Source organism: Tachypleus tridentatus, chromosome 7 (assembly GCF_004210375.1).
Source record: "Tachypleus tridentatus isolate NWPU-2018 chromosome 7, ASM421037v1, whole genome shotgun sequence".
NCBI lineage: Eukaryota > Metazoa > Arthropoda > Merostomata > Xiphosura > Limulidae > Tachypleus > Tachypleus tridentatus.
This window is the reverse complement of record NC_134831.1, coordinates 95,395,013-95,414,598: the sequence shown is the minus strand read 5'-3', so window position 1 is coordinate 95,414,598 and position 19,586 is coordinate 95,395,013. Positions and strand designations below refer to the sequence as shown.

Below are 19,586 nucleotides of genomic sequence, written 5' to 3'. Positions count from 1 at the left end.
CGTGTTAATATGGTTGATTTGAAAAATACCATATAAAAAAATAGCATATAGAACTACTAATAGATACGTGTTCATTTGGGTAAGTTAGTAAATAGCATATAGAACTACCAATAGGACTGTGTTAATATGGTTGAGTTGAAAAATAGCATGTAGAACTATTTACAGGACCGTGTTAATATGGTTGAGTTGAAAAATAGCATGAAAAACTATTTACAGGACCGTGTTAATATGGTTGAGTTTGAAAGTAGCATATAGAACTACTAATAGAACCGTGTTAAAATGGTTGAATTAGAAAATATTATATAGAACTACTAATAGAACCTTCTTAATATGGTAAAGTTGGAAAACTGCATACAGAACTACCAAGAGTACCGTGTTAATATAGTTAACTTGAAAAATACCATATAGAAATACTGATTGGACTGTGTTAATCTGGTTGACTTAAAAATAAGATGTAGAACAACTTATTGGACCGTCTTAATGTGGTTGAGTTTGAAAATAGCATTTAGAACTACTCATCTGACCGTGTTAATACGATTGAGTAAAAGAATAGCATATTGAACTAATGATAGACAGTGTTAATATGTTTAAGTTAAAGAATGGCATATAGAACTACTAATAGAATCGTGTTAATATGGTTGAGTTAGAAAATAGTATGTAGAACTACTATTAGGACTGTGTTAATATGGTAAATTTAGAAAACTGCATATAGAACTACTAATAGGACCGTGTTAATATGGTTTAGTTAGACAATATTACACAGAACTACTAATAGGACCGTGTTTATATGGTTGAGTTAAAGAATAGCATACAGAACTTGTAATAGGACCGTGTTAATACGGTTGAGTTAGAAATAACATGTAGAAGTACTAACAGGACCGCATTAATATGGTTGAATTAAAATACAGCGTATAGAACTACTAATAGAACCGTGTTAATATGGTTGAGTTAAAAATAGCATATAGAACTACTAATAGAACCGTATTAATATGGTTCAGTTAGAAAATAGCATATAGAACTACTCATCTGACCGTGTTAATACGGTTGAGTTAAAGAATAGCATATTGAGCTACTAATAGGAACGTATTAACATGGTTGAATTAAAAAATATCACATAAAAATACTAATAGCACTGTGTTAGTATGGTTGAGTTAAAAGATAGGATATAGAACTACTGATAAATCCGTGTTAATATTGTTGATTTGAAAAATACCATATAGAAAAAAATAGCATATAGAACTACTAATAGGACCGTGTTAATATGGTTGAGTTGAAAAATACCTTATAGAACTACTGATAGGACTGTGTTAATATGGCTGAGTTTAAAAATACCATATAGAACTACTAATAAGACCGTGTTAATATGGTTGAGTTGAAAAGTAGCATATAGAACTACTAATAGAACAGTGTTAATGTGGTAAAGTTAGAAAACTGCATATAGAACTACTAATAGGACCGTGTTAATATGGTTGAGTTGAAAATTAGCATGTAGAACTACTGATATGACCTTGTTAATTTAGTTGAGCTGAAAAATAGTATATAGAACTACTAATAGAACCGTGTTAATATGCTTCAGTTAGAAAATAGCATATAGAACCACTAATAAGACCGTGTTAATATGGTTTAGTTGAAAACTATTATATAAAACTACTAACAGAACCGTGTTAATATGGTTAAGATGGATAATAGCATTTAGAACTACTGATAGGACAGTGTTAACATGGTTCAGTTAAAGAATAGCATATAGAACTACATATAGAACCGTGTTAATATAATTGAGTTAAAAATAGCACATAAAAATACTAATATGACCGTGTTAGTATGGTTGAGTTAAAAATAGCATGTAGAACTACTGATAGGACTTTTTAATATCGTTGAGGTGAAAAATACTATATAGAACTACTGATAGGACCGTGTTATAATGGTTGAGTTGAAAAATGCCATATAGAATTACTAATAGGACCGTGTTAATGTGCTTGAGTTGAAAAGTAGCAAGTAGAACTACTAATAGGGCCGTGATAATATAGTTGACTTAAAAATAACATGTAGAACTATTGATAGGACCGTGTTAATGTGGTTGAGTTGAAAAATAGCATATAGAACTACCGATAGGACCGTGTTAATATGGTTGAGTTAGAAAATAGCATATAGAACTGGTAATAGAACCCTGTTAATATGGTTGAGTTTGAAAATAGCATATGGAACTGCTAATAAGACAGTGTTAATATGGGCGAGATAGAAAATAGCATATAGAACTACTAATAAGATCGTGTTATTACGGTTGAGATAGAAAATAGCATATAGAACAACTTATAAGACAATGTTTATATGGTTTAGTTAAAAATGGCATATAGAACTACTAATAGGACCGTGTTAATATGGTAAGGTTAGAGAATAGCACATAGAACTACTAATACGACCATGTTAATACTGTTGAGTTAAAGAATAGCATTTAGAACTACTAATAGAATCGTGTTAATATTGTTGAGTTAAAAAATAGCATAAAGAAATACTAATAAGACCTGGTTAACATAGTTGAGTTCAAAAATACCATATAGAACTACTGATAGGATCTTGTTAATATGGTTGAGTTTAAAAATAGCATATAGAACTACTAATAGGACCGTGTTAATATTCTTTAGTTGAAAAATAGCATATAGAACTACTATTAGAACCGTGAGAATGTGGTTGAATTAAAACATAGTATATAGAACTTTTTATAGGACCGTGTTAATACGGTTGAGATAAAGAATAGCATATAGATCTACTAATAGGTCTTTTTTACTATGATTGAGTTAGAAAATAGCATATAAAATTACTAATAGGACCGTGTTAATATGGTTGAGTTAGAAAGGAGCATATAAAACTAATTATATGACCGTGTTATTTTGGTTGAGTTAAAAAATGGTATATAGAACTACTAATAGGACCGTGTTAATATGGTTGAGTTAAAAATAGTATTTACAACTACTATTAGGACCGTGTTGATATGGTTCAGATAGAAAATAGCATATAGAACTACTAATAGGACCGTGTTAATATGATTGAGTTGAAAAATACCATATAGAACTACTATTAGAACCGTGTTAATATGGTAAAGTTAGAAAACTGCATATAGAACTACTAATAGAACGGTGTTAATATGGTTGAGTTAAAGAATAACATACAGAACTAGTAATAGGGTCGTGTTAATATGGTTGAGTTAGGAAATTCCATATAAAACTACTAATAGGACCGTGTTAATATGGTTGACTTAAAAATAACATGTAGAACTACTGATGGGACCGTGTTAATATGCTTGAGTTGAAAAATAGCACTTAGAACTACTAATAGTACCGTTTTAATATGGTTTAGTTGAAAAATAGCATATAGAACTACTGATAGGAACGTATTGACATGGTTGAGTTAAAACATAGCATATAGAACAACTGATAGTACCGTGTTAATATAGTTGAGTTGAAAAATACCATATAGCACTACTGATAGGGCCGTGATAATATGGTTGACTTAAAAATAACATGTAGAACTACTGATAGCACGGTATTAATATGGTTGAGATAGATAATAGCATATAGAACTACTAATAGGATTGTGTTACTATTATTGAGTTTGAAAATAGCACACGGAACTACTAATACGATTGTATTAATGCGGTTGAGTTGAAGAATAGTTTATAGAACTTCTAATAGGACCGTGTTAATATGGTAGATTTGAGAAGTAGTATATAGAAATACTAATAGAACCGTGTTAATATGGTTGAGTTAAAAATAGCATATAGAACTCCTGATAGTACCGTGTTAATATAGTTGATTTGAAAAATACCATATAGAACTCACTGATAGGACCGTGTTAATATGGTTGACTTAAAAATAACATGTAGAACTACTGATAGCACCGTGTTAATAAGGTTGAGTTGAAAAATAGTATATATAACTACTAATGGGACTGTGTTGACATAGTTGTGTTAAAAATAGCATATAGAACTTTTGATAGGACCGTGTTAATATTGTTGAGTAGAAAAATACCATATAGAACTCACTGACAGGACCGTGTTAATATGGTTGACTTTAAAATAACATGTAGAACTACTGATAGGACCGTGTTAATATGGTTGAGTTGAAAAATAACATATAGAACTACTGATAGGACCGTGTTAATATGGTTGAGTTGAAAAATACCATATAGAACTCTCTGATAGGACCGTGTTAATATGGTTGACTTAAAAATAACATGTAGAACTACTGATAGCACCGTGTTAATATGGTTGAGTTGAAAAATATTATATAGAACTAGTAGTAGGTCCGTGTTAATATGGTTGAGTTAAAAAATAGCATACAGAACTAGTAATAGGACCGTGTTAATATGGTTGATTTGAAAAATACCATATAGAACAACTAATAGAACCGTGTTAGTATGGTTGAGTTCAAAAAATATCATATACAACTACTAATAGAATCGTGTTAATATGGTTCAGTTTGAAAATAGCATATAGAACTACTAATGGGACGGTATTGTGTCGGTTGAGTTAGAGAATAGCATATAAAACTACTAATAAGACCGTGTTAATATGGTTGAGTTATAGAATAGCATATTGAATTACTGATAGACAGTGTTAATATGTTTGAGTTAAAGAATAGCATATAGAACTACCAATAGAACCGTGTTAATATGGATGAGTTAAAAATACCACAGAGAACTACTAATATGACCGTTTTAATACGGTTGAGTTAGAAAATAGCATATAGAACTACTAATAAGACCATGTTAATACGGTTGAGATAAAGAATAGCTTACAGAACTACTAATAGGACCGTGTTAATACGGTTAAGTTAAAAAAAGAATAGCATATTGAACTAATGATAGACAGTGTTAATATGTTTGAGTTAAATAATAGCATATAGATCTTCTAATGGGACTTTTTTTTACTGTGATTGAGTGAGAAAATAGCATATAAAACTACTATTAGGAACGTGTTTATATGGTTGAGTTAGCAAAGAGCATATAAAACTACTTATACGACAGTGTTAAGTCGGTTGAGTTAAAGAATAGCATATAGAACTACTAATTGCACCGTGTTACTATGGTTGAGTTGAAAAATAGCATATACAACTACTAATAAGACCGTGTTAATATGGTTGAGTAAGAAAATAGCATATAAAACTACTCATCTGACCGTGTTAATACGATTAAGTTAAAGACTAGCATATTGAGCTACTAATAGGAACGTATTAACATGGTTGAATTAAAAAATAGCACATAAAAATACTAATAGCACTGTGTTAGTATGGTTGAGTTAAAAAATAGGATATAGAACTACTGATAAATCCGTGTTAATATTGTTGATTTGAAAAATACCCTATAGAAAAAAAATAGCATATAGAACTACTAATAGGACCGTGTTAATATGGTTGAGTTGAAAATAACATGTAGAACTACAAATAGGAACATATTAACATGGTTGAGTTAAAAATAGCACATAAAAATACTAATAGGACCGTGTTAATATGGTTGAGTTGAAAAAATACCATATAGAACTACTAATAGGACCGTGTTAATATAGTTTAGTTAGACAATATTACACAGAACAACTAATAAGACCGTGTTCATACGGTTGAGTTAAAGAATAGCATACAGAACTTGTAATAGGACCGTGTTAATATTGTTGAGTTAAAAATAGCATATAGAAGTACTAACAGGACCGCATTAATATGGTTGAATTAAAATACAGCGTATAGAACTACTAATAGAACCGTGTTAATATGGTTGAGTTAAAAATAGCATATAGAACTACTAATAGAACCGTATTAATATGGTTCAGTTAGAAAATAGCATATAGAACTACTCATCTGACCGTGTTAATACGGTTGAGTTAAAGAATAGCATATTGAGCTACTAATAGGAACGTATTAACATGGTTGAATTAAAAAATATCACATAAAAATACTAATAGCACTGTGTTAGTATGGTTGAGTTAAAAAATAGGATATAGAACTACTGATAAATCCGTGTTAATATTGTTGATTTGAAAAATACCATATAGAAAAAAATAGCATATAGAACTACTAATAGGACCGTGTTAATATGGTTGAGTTGAAAAATACCTTATAGAACTACTGATAGGACTGTGTTAATATGGCTGAGTTTAAAAATACCATATAGAACTACTAATAAGACCGTGTTAATATGGTTGAGTTGAAAAGTAGCATATAGAACTACTAATAGAACAGTGTTAATGTGGTAAAGTTAGAAAACTGCATATAGAACTACTAATAGGACCGTGTTAATATGGTTGAGTTGAAAATTAGCATGTAGAACTACTGATATGACCTTGTTAATTTAGTTGAGCTGAAAAATAGTATATAGAACTACTAATAGAACCGTGTTAATATGCTTCAGTTAGAAAATAGCATATAGAACCACTAATAAGACCGTGTTAATATGGTTTAGTTGAAAACTATTATATAAAACTACTAACAGAACCGTGTTAATATGGTTAAGATGGAAAATAGCATTTAGAACTACTGATAGGACAGTGTTAACATGGTTCAGTTAAAGAATAGCATATAGAACTACATATAGAACCGTGTTAATATAATTGAGTTAAAAATAGCACATAAAAATACTAATATGACCGTGTTAGTATGGTTGAGTTAAAAATAGCATGTAGAACTACTGATAGGACTTTTTAATATCGTTGAGGTGAAAAATACTATATAGAACTACTGATAGGACCGTGTTATAATGGTTGAGTTGAAAAATGCCATATAGAATTACTAATAGGACCGTGTTAATGTGCTTGAGTTGAAAAGTAGCAAGTAGAACTACTAATAGGGCCGTGATAATATGGTTGACTTAAAAATAACATGTAGAACTATTGATAGGACCGTGTTAATGTGGTTGAGTTGAAAAATAGCATATAGAACTACCGATAGGACCGTGTTAATATGGTTGAGTTAGAAAATAGCATATAGAACTGGTAATAGAACCCTGTTAATATGGTTGAGTTTGAAAATAGCATATGGAACTGCTAATAAGACAGTGTTAATATGGGCGAGATAGAAAATAGCATATAGAACTACTAATAAGATCGTGTTATTACGGTTGAGATTGAAAATAGCATATAGAACAACTTATAAGACAATGTTTATATGGTTTAGTTAAAAATGGCATATAGAACTACTAATAGGACCGTGTTAATATGGTAAGGTTAGAGAATAGCACATAGAACTACTAATACGACCGTGTTAATGCTGTTGAGTTAAAGAATAGCATTTAGAACTACTAATAGAATCGTGTTAATATTGTTGAGTTAAAAAATAGCATAAAGAAATACTAATAAGACCTGGTTAACATAGTTGAGTTCAAAAATACCATATAGAACTACTGATAGGATCTTGTTAATATGGTTGAGTTTAAAAATAGCATATAGAACTACTAATAGGACCGTGTTAATATTCTTTAGTTGAAAAATAGCATATAGAACTACTATTAGAACCGTGAGAATGTGGTTGAATTAAAACATAGTATATAGAACTTTTTATAGGACCGTGTTAATACGGTTGAGATAAAGAATAGCATATAGATCTACTAATAGGTCTTTTTTACTATGATTGAGTTAGAAAATAGCATATAAAATTACTAATAGGACCGTGTTAATATGGTTGAGTTAGAAAGGAGCATATAAAACTAATTATATGACCCTGTTATTTTGGTTGAGTTAAAAAATGGTATATAGAACTACTAATAGGACCGTGTTAATATGGTTGAGTTAAAAATAGTATTTACAACTACTATTAGGACCGTGTTGATATGGTTCAGTTAGAAAATAGCATATAGAACTACTAATAGAACCGTGTTAATATGGTAAAGTTAAAAAATACCATATAGAACTACTAATAGAACCGTGTTAATATGGTTGAGTTAAAGAATAACATACAGAACTAGTAATAGGGTCGTGTTAATATGGTTGAGTTAGGAAATTCCATATAAAACTACTAATAGGACCGTGTTAATATGGTTGACTTAAAAATAACATGTAGAACTACTGATGGGATCGTGTTAATATGCTTGAGTTGAAAAATAGCACTTAGAACTAATAATAGTACCGTTTTAATATGGTTTAGTTGAAAAATAGCATATAGAACTACTGATAGGAACGTATTGACATGGTTGAGTTAAAACATAGCATATAGAACAACTGATAGTACCGTGTTAATATAGTTGAGTTGAAAAATACCATATAGCACTACTGATAGGGCCGTGATAATATGGTTGACTTAAAAATAACATGTAGAACTACTGACAGCACCGTATTAATATGGTTGAGATAGATAATAGCATATAGAACTACTAATAGGACTGTGTTACTATTGTTGAGTTTGAAAATAGCACACGGAACTACTAATACGATTGTATTAATGCGGTTGAGTTGAAGAATAGTTTATAGAACTTCTAATAGGACCGTGTTAATATGGTTGATTTGAGAAGTAGTATATAGAAATACTAATAGAACCGTGTTAATATGGTTGAGTTGAAAAATACCATATAGAACTCACTGATAGGACCGTGTTAATATGGTTGACTTAAAAATAACATATAGAACTACTGATAGCACCGTGTTAATATGGTTGAGTTGAAACATATTATATATAACTAGTAGTAGGACCGTGTTAATAAGGTTGAGTTGAAAAATAGTATATATAACTACTAATGGGACTGTGTTGACATAATTGTGTTAAAAATAGCATATAGAACTTTTGATAGGACCGTGTTAATATTGTTGAGTTGAAAAATACCATATAGAACTCACTGATAGGACCGTGTTAATATGGTTGACTTTAAAATAACATGTAGAACTACTGATAGGACCGTGTTAATATGGTTGAGTTGAAAAATACCATATAGAACTCACTGATAGGACCGTGTTAATATGGTTGAGTTGAAAAATAACATGTAGAACTACTGATAGCACCGTGTTAATATGGTTGAGTTGAAAAATATTATATAGAACTAGTAGTAGGTCCGTGTTAATATGGTTGAGTTGAAAAATAGCATATAGAACTACTAATAGGACCGTGTTAATATGGTTGAGTTGAAAAATAGCATATAGAACTACTAATAGGACCGTGTTAATATGGTTGATTTAAAAAATAACATGTATAACAACTGATAGGTGCGTGTTTATGTGGTTGAGTTGAAAAATGTCATATAGAACTATTGATAAGACCGTGTTAATATGGTTGAGTTAAATATAGCATATAGAACTTTATTATAATAAAGCATTTTACTTTGAGAAATTTTTCTGAATAACCACTATATGAACCTAAACTGTAACGTATTTATCATCAGGTTTTAAAGCATGTTGTTGTTTTATACAGCATTCTTAAAACAACTTCTCGTGTGTAATCTTTTCTTCTTATAATCCACCTGAAAACGTCTTCCCAGAATGTTCCTATTCATGTTCAAATCAATGTGCCCCTCTCTAAACTAATGTGCCTGTCTGTCTTTGTCTACAGTGGACCTGAACGGCCAGCAGACCTCCCCACCACTACTAACCCAAGCACTATCAGGTATCTGAAAAATTAAAGAGTTGAACCATTAGATTTATCCCCTAATTAAGGAAACTCGTATGTGATATATAGATTAAATGAAATTTATGAAATAGGCTATTATATTTTACAGCACTGTATGTAGAGAGACAGGAGATAAGAGTAAGATATATTATGGTTTAGCAAATAGTTATTACTATATATTCTAATGTTAGTGTAAAAAGTTTCATAGATAAATTTTATTGTATACATAACGTAAAGTAATAAACTATAATCTTAATACAGAGTTCGATATCACGAGAGTTTCTTTTTTTATCTCGTAGTAAATAAAAACCTGTTTCAAATGGTTTTCTAATCACAATGTGGGACACTAAATAAATATTTTAATGAAATCTTACTACACTTGAGATTGAAACAGCGAAAAATATCGCACATCTAATAAATGGTTTAGATTATTTTATGAATTAAAGTTTCAAAAAGAACAAAAAAAACAGACAATACCAATAGCCCTCTCGTGGCTCAGACAACTCATTGTACAGACGTGGGCTGATCTAAAGCAAACAAAAAGTAAGTTTGAAGTTTTAAAATCAACAGTCAGTTTACTGTTGACTGGAAATCAGAAACATGCATATTTATTTTGTGAAAACTCAAGATTCGGTAATTTATTAAAGTTATGCACCATGCTCTTGCAATCAAGTACTAAAGTATGAAAATGAACGTTATTCAATAACGTCATAACTACACTCCGCGCCACTGGTGTCAAAATATTTAAACTCATAATTTTGCCGAGTGCAAAAAACAAAACAAAAAAACTACAATGTTTTTTTTTATCTCAACAGTGTTGTAATACAAATTGTAAATAAGATCTGAAAATATTTCAACACACTTTCACTCGTATTTTTATGAAGTGCAATTAGGGGATAATATTCAGAATATTTTGATGGTTTAGGCTTAATATCAAAGAAATTACTCTCTTTCTCATTCTAATCATCGTTGGGGTCTATTTGTGTCTCCACAACAGGCAGTTGCCGTCCATTCTACAAAGTTTTATTATGAATACTCTGCTTAAACAATCCACCAAAGAATATTTGTAGATTAGTTTTACGAATTACAATTTGAAGTTCATCACTGTAACCTTTTAAGTTCACTGTTCTTACGTTTTTTCTTCGAATCTTAGAAAGGTATCTTACTCGTGGTACACTTTTGATAGTGTTATTTGTGTCAACGTTACTGTTGTTATGATATACTCATTGTTATGAATCTTTTCCCAGTGGTTAATAACTATGGTCCCACGGGCTTTGCTCCGCCCACATCCCCAGCCAACAACCGTGGGTTCCCCGCCAACAATAGTCCGGGACCCATTGACTTGTATAACTCTAACCATGATACTATGGGTTACGTCCAGGCCACTAGCCCCCAGCCGCCTGGGTATCCCCCAATTGCTGTGAGCCGGGTAAGTATACTTGTAGTTCTGTATTATCTAACAAGGATATAAAAAAAATGTAGGAAAGAGAAATTATACCCATCCATTTGGAAACAGTGTTTGTTAAGAAACGATAACAAAGCCATGTAATTGTCACATGACTTACTCTTTGTTGTTTTCAAAATCGTTGTTATATAAGGTACTCAACCTACAGCATACATATATAAAATATTTCATTAGTTATTTCCAAGTACTACATAAACTGACATCATGGATAAACCTTGAGTGCTCTTGAAACGTATAGGTTTTACCACAACAGAAATAAAGTTGTTTATGTATTGTGTTTTACCATCTAAAGTTTGACCAACTACTTCATTATGAATAACTATCTAACACTTTAACCCACAAGCATGCATTTAATATACTGCTGAATATTAACATTTCTGAGAGTTACTGCTTTAACTGTTAAAATGAATGGTTTGTTTTCAGTTAAGAACAAAGCTACACAAAGGGCTCTGCCCACCACTGGTATCGAAACACGGATTCTAGCGTTGTAAGTCTGCAGACATACCACTGGGGGAAGGAATAAATAGAGAATGTTGACTCAGAATCGGTTTAACCCCCCCCCCTCTTCTTTATTGACGTCATGAAATATAAAGTATTTCTGAGTGTAACATCCTTGCTATAAAACAGCGACAAATGATTGGTTGTATTAGTGCCATAGTGGTCCAATTTTTGTTTGTTTGTCAGCCAATCAAGAGCCAGACCACACTCCAGCTAAATGTTGGTTAAATCTTAAGAATGCTTGTGGCTGGTTTCTTCCAAAATGAGTTGCTTAATAGGTTGGTAGTAATGTCTCATTAAACTAGTTCATGTATCTAGACACTAGAGTAGAACAATATGGCAACACATCAAGCATGTTCTAGGATCTAATCACTTTAGAAATGAAAGCATACTCTCATGGAATCGGTTCTGATCGGTTTGGTATCCCTTTTTAAAGAAAAAAAAACTGGAATATATCTAAACTACATTATATATATATAAAAACGGCTGGTATGGGTAGGGAAACCACTACGTAGAGGAGCGAACAACGTTTCGACCTTCATCGGTCATCGTCAGGTTTAAAAAGAAAGAAAGGGTTACTGACCAATAGCTGACCACACGACCGAAGAAGGTCGAAACATTGTTCGCTCCTCTATATAGTGCTTTCTCTATCCATACCAGCCGTTTTTACATGTATAATTTTCTCTGCAAGTGGGTTTTCTCGCCATCACGAAATATACCTAAACTACTGAAAACAAAATGTATGTTGTGAGTAAGAAAGCGATTTTTTTTCTCTTGTAGGGTCATCTGATTGCAGCAGCTTTCACTAATGGCTACCACTGAGGCTCAGCTTTCTGACCTTTGACCAGCAATAGTAAGGTATTCTAACTATTCTAACATAGCATCATTGCCTGATTCTTAAACTACCCTGTATTGCGTCTTTCTTGCACTGCTTTGACAGGGATGTTGCCTCTTTATAACATAGGCGTTATGAGAAATAAACACCAGAAAGTAAAGTCCTCATTTCTATCATATATTCACACTTCTTAAACTACAGTTAAGTTTCTGATAGCTATAGAAAGATGGTGAATATTACTTAATAGGTCATTAAACTACTTATTTTAATATTACATTTGTCTTTCTTTTTCGTTAATTCCTGGTCTTCATTGCAATGAATAGGCTTAACTTACTGTTCTAATTATAATATATTCTTGGGGTAAAGCATTCTTCCAAATCTCCCTAGTTTCCGCATGCCACCCCCCAAACATTTTGCTTCTGACGCCAATGTGAGGAAGAAGACAATGATGTCTTGTGTTTATGAAGTGTTGCATTAGTCTTCAGAAACATTTAAATTCAACATTTGTGATAAAAATACTTATAATAAAATGTAAATTTGTTAACTGTTTATCATTTTCATGCCGCTGGCAATAATTTGGATGTGAATATAAATGTTTGTGGTTAACACAGGACCTTTGCAGTTAACATAAGTGTTTGTGGTTAACACAGGATCTTGACGATTAACATATGTTTCTGTGGTTAACACAGGACCTTAATGGTTAACATCAGTGTTTGTGGTTTTTGATATCTTAAAAAACGCTGTACTTGTCTTTTGTTGTATACAGCTTGGATAAGATGGATCCTCAGGGAAGAAAAGGAAGACTTCAGGTTGTCTGGGCAAAATTGACTCGAAGGACTACGTCTAGATGAATTATCATGGACTAAGTCCAAATGGATTCGTGTTTAATAAGAGACAAATCAAGTGATAATCTGTGAGAGACTGTTCTTCAGAAATGTTGACTGTTTATGTTTCCTTGTGGCTGATGAAGAAAACGAATTATCTTTTGTTGGTTTTCTTTTTACCACCTCCCAGAAGACTTGGATCCAAAGATATACATTTTTTAAACATGGTCGATGTTGTAAAAATGTGTTGAAGAACTGATAGCCAAATAGGCCTAACTTTAAAGGTGATAAGTCACTTTATTTGTTGCTAATAACGTTTCCATGGTAATTTCTTGCTGGTTTTATTTTTACCACCTCCCACAAGACTTGGATCCAAAGATATACATTTTTTTAAACATGGTCGATGTTGTAAAAATGTGTTGAAGAACTGATAGCCAAATAGGCCTAACTTTAAAGGTGATAAGTCACTTTATTTGTTGCTAATAACGTTTCCATGGTAATTTCTTGCTGGTTTTCTTTTTACCACCTCCCAGAAGACTTGGATCCAAAGAGATACATTTTTTTAAACATGGTTGATGCTGTAAAAATGTGTTGAAGAACTTAAAGCCAAATATGCCTAACCTTAATGGTTATTTATTTCTAATAATGTATCATTTGTAATCACTTTAAGGGTTTTGTTTGTTTGTCAGTGATGATCCAATCTGATACTATTATTTCGGTCTGATATAGTCCAGTTTAAACATTAACTACTGACGTGAGGTCCACAAGGACCAAAAGCAAATAATGATGGCTCCCGAACTATTAAGCCTGCAGATAGATGTTTATGCCCCCTATTGACTTTGTTTGGAAACGAATAAAGAATTTAATACTTTGAAATTTTAAAATAAATTTATCTTCCAATTTGCAATAGCTTAAACTAGTGTGTCTAACTATTAATCAACTTTTTAAAAACCTCGATTATTCTTTTCCTCGTGGTGTTTATATAATCGTCATTTTTCGTCTGTAAATATATCTACGTTTAACTATGTACGAATCTTTAACCACAATGAATCGATATGTTAATTTTAATAACACGAACCTGCAATAAAATAATTTCGTGAAAACTTGGACATTAATCTTATCTTCGCTTTTTAAAAAAAACTTATATTAATATTTCCATTATAGTTAACACACAGTTTAATGTAAAATTTTCACAATTGAAAATCCATTAATTTATACCAAATTTAAAACATTTGAACTCTAATGAGGTAAGTGCTGTTTAAAATAAATAATGAATGTTTTACGAATAATCAAAATTAACCTGTGAAACTTTAAAAAATATGGATTATTGTATTTTAAGTAACAAAGTATTCACAATGTTTCATGACATAAATATTTTTGTACATTTTGACAAATTAAAGCAATAGATATCTGAAACAAATTGTTTTATTCTAAAGTGTGTATATGTATATATTTTTTCTTTTGACAATAGAACGTCTAAGTAAATTTTAATACGTTGGTAAGTTCTATTACTTTAATCATTAGACTTGGATATGACAGAAGATGTCCAACTCGGATGTGCTAGAAATTTCATTGGTTTAATTCGTGTAATTCATTGGGTTAGGAGATATTATTGGTCTAATTAGAGGACTTCGATATATCAGTAGGTCTCAGTTAGTTTAATTATCGGATTATGTGTTTTCGGCATTTTAGTTATATAATTTGAAGACATCACAACCTAATCATACATTATATTACGGGGAGCAGAAATATAGAAAAATAGAATCATGTTCAGCCTACGACAGGTTTATCAGGTACATATTTATTCTTCCAAAATCTTAAGCCTAAGTCCGCGCGAAGTTCCTGTGTTTGTTTAAAACGGGTTTGTCTTGTTATATTATAAATGTTTTAGTCTTTGGGGGGTTTCATTTTGTTCTAGAATGTTCCAAAACAAAGCAGAGGAGAGTCTTGTTTTATATTTGTTGGCTTTGAAGGCATTTTTCTTTCTTGTCCGCACTCTGACAGCTGAACCATATCAGTGTGGTTTAGAACATACACAACCAAGATATTTTAAAACGTCTCTAAGATTCGCATTTGTGTTTTCTCAAAAATATCAGTAACTCCTGGATAACACGCTGCTTCAGATATATGAAAACGCATCGCTACTTTGTGAATAGACGTGTTGTTATTGGTATATGACATAGAACATTCTCGTCTACCACTGTTGAACTGTATATATAGAAAGAGGTATACATGCAGCACTTTGTTTGGTTACTTGAACAACTCGAGACGCCTATTGAAATGTATGCTACTTAAGTATGTTTATGTCACTGTGAATGGTTTGAACTTAAGACAGATTAAACCTTCCACTGCTTAGGGCTGTTTTACGTACGTCACTGGAAGAGATGATAGATTAATTTTATTACTTCTCTAATCGTTTTACTTTGCTTGAAACAATCGGTAGTTCGTGAAACTTCGTAATCCCGACACCGATCTCACCAGTATCATAAGGTTCCTCGATTCTGTTTTAAATATTTTAAAAATACATAATTTAAAATTCATTTCATAAAATATATATCTCTGAACAATATATTAACACCTTTCTTAGACTGGGAAATTAATGAAGAATTTTACTGGAAATTGGTTTGATCCCCGCTATGTTTTTTGGCGTACTGCATTCACTTGTAGACAAATATTTAATATCTACCCGAGTTTTTTTTAACGAATTTTTGGTTACTTTTTCGCTTTAGACAGTAACTAAGAGAAATATCTATGTTTTATTATATGATTCGAAGGTGAAAACGAACTTAGTTGTTTTTTAATTACTAAATATGATTTGTCTAGTTATATATACCATAGTAGGATATTTAGATTTAACCAATAACTTCATGTATTATTTTGTATTTTCAGAACAAACAAAAATTAATGTTCTTTTATTTTTATTGCACAACATTAACACTCAGAGTCTGTTCCCCTTATTAACCAATACATTAACACTCAGAGTCTGTTCCCCTTATTAACCAATACATTAACACTCAAAGTCTGTTCCCCTTATTAACCAATACATTAACACTCAGAGTCTGTTCCCCTTATTAACCAATACATTAACACTCAGAGTCTGTTCCCCTTATTAACCAATACATTAACACTTTCAGAACAAACAAAACGTTCCCCTTATTAACCAATACATTAACACTGAATACCACAACTTGTTTATTTTACACCACCTCAATTTTTAGTGTAACAATTTAACAAAAACTAATAGTGAGACGATTGAGAACACACATGTACGTGCTGCCATCTGTCTGCTTCGATGTTTACAAAATATTTGGGGTTCGTGAAGCACATCAAAGTTTGTTTGTTTTTTGGAATTTCGCACAAAGCTACTCGAGGGCTATCTGTGCTAGCCGTCCCTAATTTAGCAATGTAAGACTAGAGGGAAGGCAGCTAGTCATCACCACCCACCGCCAACTCTTGAGCTACTCTTTTACCAACGAATAGTGGGATTGACCGTGACATTATACACCCCCACGGCTGGGAGGGCGAGCATGTTTAGCGCGACGCGGGCGATCAAACAAAGAATGATGTTACTTTGTACAGTAGTCAACGCCCTAACTTGGGGGCGGTAGAGTTAATTACCTGTTCGCTGCTGCCATCTGTTTAATATATGCAAAACAAAAATTGATTATGTAAATTAACTATTAATTTCATAACCGCAGTTTTTTTTTTTTTTTTTTTTTACGTTTCCGTGTTTTGAGTTCACTTGCTCCGATAGGAAGAAGTTAACAAACAAAATGTTTGTGCAACCATTTTAAACAACTGTTACTCGCTGATACATTTTGATCACAAACGTCTTGATGGCTGTAATTTATACAAAATTTCACTTTAATATTTTTATTTTTTGAAATTCCCTAGCGATGTGAGCTTCACTGTAATGTTTAAATTCAATACGTAATATCATGTGACGTCACGCCCAACATGTTCAGATGTGTCACAGAATCGATTAAATAAGATCACAATATACTTTGTATTTGTAATTATGCGTATGTTTAGGCCTTCTATCGTATCGTTTTGAGATGCCTGTAATATTTCTATTGTTGCGTGTATATTTACAATAATGAAACAAGTAATATCCTTTCTTACAGCAGGTTCAGTTAATTGTGATTTTATGTTAGAAGTCTCTCTCTGTGTGTGAATTTCGAATACATTTAATATTCTTAAGGTGTAATGTTGCGTTGTTAACCAGTACTTAACCCAAACTAACTCGTATTCATAAAACATAGAAATGAGATATTTACAACCGGAAATTTATTGTACATAAAAAATATATTTTTCACGATCTTTAGAATGAACATGCCTTAAACTTTCCCCAAATTATTACAATTTCGTAAAGCAATAGTCATTAATAAATTATGCATTTGAACTTCTTCCAATTGAGGCCTTGCTGTGTTATAACAAATGTTTATTTACATGGCTGTTATCTTCGTAGGATAACCATGTTTTATTGGTGGTGGTTCCAGAAACTTGATATGTTACTTCAACAAGCGAGATAAGCCTAACGTAACAGTTCATGTTTTTATATTTTCAAACAACATATATGATGAAACCCTGTAAAATAGTATATATAAGATCACTATAACAAAGCGAACGAAATGTTTAGTTTTACGTATTATTTCAGGTTTTGATGTGTACTTTATGAATATTTAATTTTTTTTTCTTTAACAGTACATATTCACAATATAGAAAGGCTTAGCATCTAAATACGTTAGAGATGTTGACGAGAAAATTGGATTTACGTATCTTGAGAGTCAACCTCCGAATCACGTGTTATTTCTTTCATCAGTCGATACGTGGGTAAGGTTATTGACGTACGAGAGAAACAAACATAAAATTTTCTCACGTGCAAACGCGTTGTCACGTTGTGTATGGAAAAACAGTAGATGGTTTTATTTGTTTCTTTCTTTTAGAACAAAGCCACATTGGACAGTTTGCGAAATATCGAATCCTGCATTTTAGTGTAAACTTACCGATCTCCCACCAGCAGACATTTTCCTATTTACCCATGAATCTCTTAGAAACGATACATGTCATAGGTCCAACATAGCATATATAGTATTTAAAATTTTGAATTCTAAACGAGTTTTTGTTAATTATTTCTTCAGAACATTATTACATAGTTAGCACGTTTAATAGAAGTAACGGTGATGCAGTAATCTAGGTGTTAAAAATACACGAATAAAATGTCTATCATCTTAATTTTTTTCTAAAAATCAAAATGAATTAATAAAAGTCAAAGGTGACGCCTTTAGTTTGACACAATTATTGTGCTTACTTTAAAGGTCAAAAGATGGCACTACTGTTATCTTCATTATGTGTATATTACCTAAATATTCTTTGTTAATATATCACTAGCCATGCTGTAACCTTCTAGTTTTTATTGGGAGTACTGGAGTTATGGTATTGAAGAGTATGGCTGAAGTACTGGTAATTGGAAGGATACTAGTCTGTCTTGTAAGGAGTTCTGGTATTGAAGAGTATGGCTGAAGTACTGGTAATTGGAAGGATACTAGTCTGTCTTGTAAGGAGTTCTGGTATTGAAGAGTATGGCTGAAGGAATTTGAGGGCATGTTTTACTGTGGATCTAACGTGTACAAACAGAAACTTTAATTCAACTTGTTAATTTTTGTTTTCGAAACGCTTGGACTGTGTTGGTATAAACTTCACCACATATCCAGTAGTAGTGTTTAGTGTCATTGGTTCTGTTCATTCAACGTGTGTTATTTTGGATAATGTTGTACAGCAATGTGTTTAACGTAATTAAAATAAATATATCTATGTATATGGTTAACCTAGGTAGAACTTTGTAAATTTGTTGTGTTAGGAATGTATGTTGTTTGTAACCCCCCCCCCCCATAAAAGAAAACACGTGGGGAGGTACAATTTACTGTGGAAGATTTCGCTATAGTTACAGAGATGGGGGGGTGGAGCGATTATCCTGGGAATTGTTTCCTTCCTATTGAAATAAATCACTTATTTCAAAAGAGATCTTTTGGAGAAAAAGGTACCCACACACAACGACATATTCAAGTTTTATGACGTATTTTTAAAGGTGCTTGTTTTCATTCCTATCTTAAAATATATTAATTTTTTCAACCTAGAGGTTTGTCTTTCTGATTAGCTTAGTGAATTTACTTTCATTTTTTGGAAAAACGTTCTTGAAAACAAAAAACTCTATATTTAGAAAAAACTATTTTCCACTCAAGTGTTCTTGTAAAGTGGGGTTTAAATTCCCCAAATACCTTTGTTCATCCCAAGTTGTGTAAACGTGTCTCTCTGTGGTCAGTTACTTTCTGTAAATTACTCTGTTTTCTGCCCAGTGATTCACTGAATAAAATTTAATAGTTTAAAACCTG

The 19,586-nt window shown here is 31.7% G+C and overlaps 1 protein-coding gene across 17 annotated transcripts in view; it reads left to right on the top strand.

The window, feature by feature from the left end:
* Window positions 1-19,586, top strand: part of LOC143256242 (RNA-binding protein Musashi homolog Rbp6-like) — a 291,694-nt gene extending 272,108 nt beyond the window's left edge. For 6 of the 17 annotated variants that reach the window (XM_076513173.1, XM_076513176.1, XM_076513170.1 and 3 more), the window contains 4 exons: window positions 9,516-9,569; window positions 10,820-11,001; window positions 12,316-12,393; window positions 13,137-19,586. In XM_076513173.1, the coding sequence (XP_076369288.1) occupies window positions 9,516-9,569; window positions 10,820-11,001; window positions 12,316-12,357 (278 nt within the window). In that variant the 3' untranslated portion in view covers window positions 12,358-12,393; window positions 13,137-19,586. The remainder of the gene's footprint in view (window positions 1-9,515; window positions 9,570-10,819; window positions 11,002-12,315; window positions 12,394-13,136) is intronic. The other 11 variants (XM_076513181.1, XM_076513180.1, XM_076513178.1 and 8 more) reach the window with 5 other exon arrangements.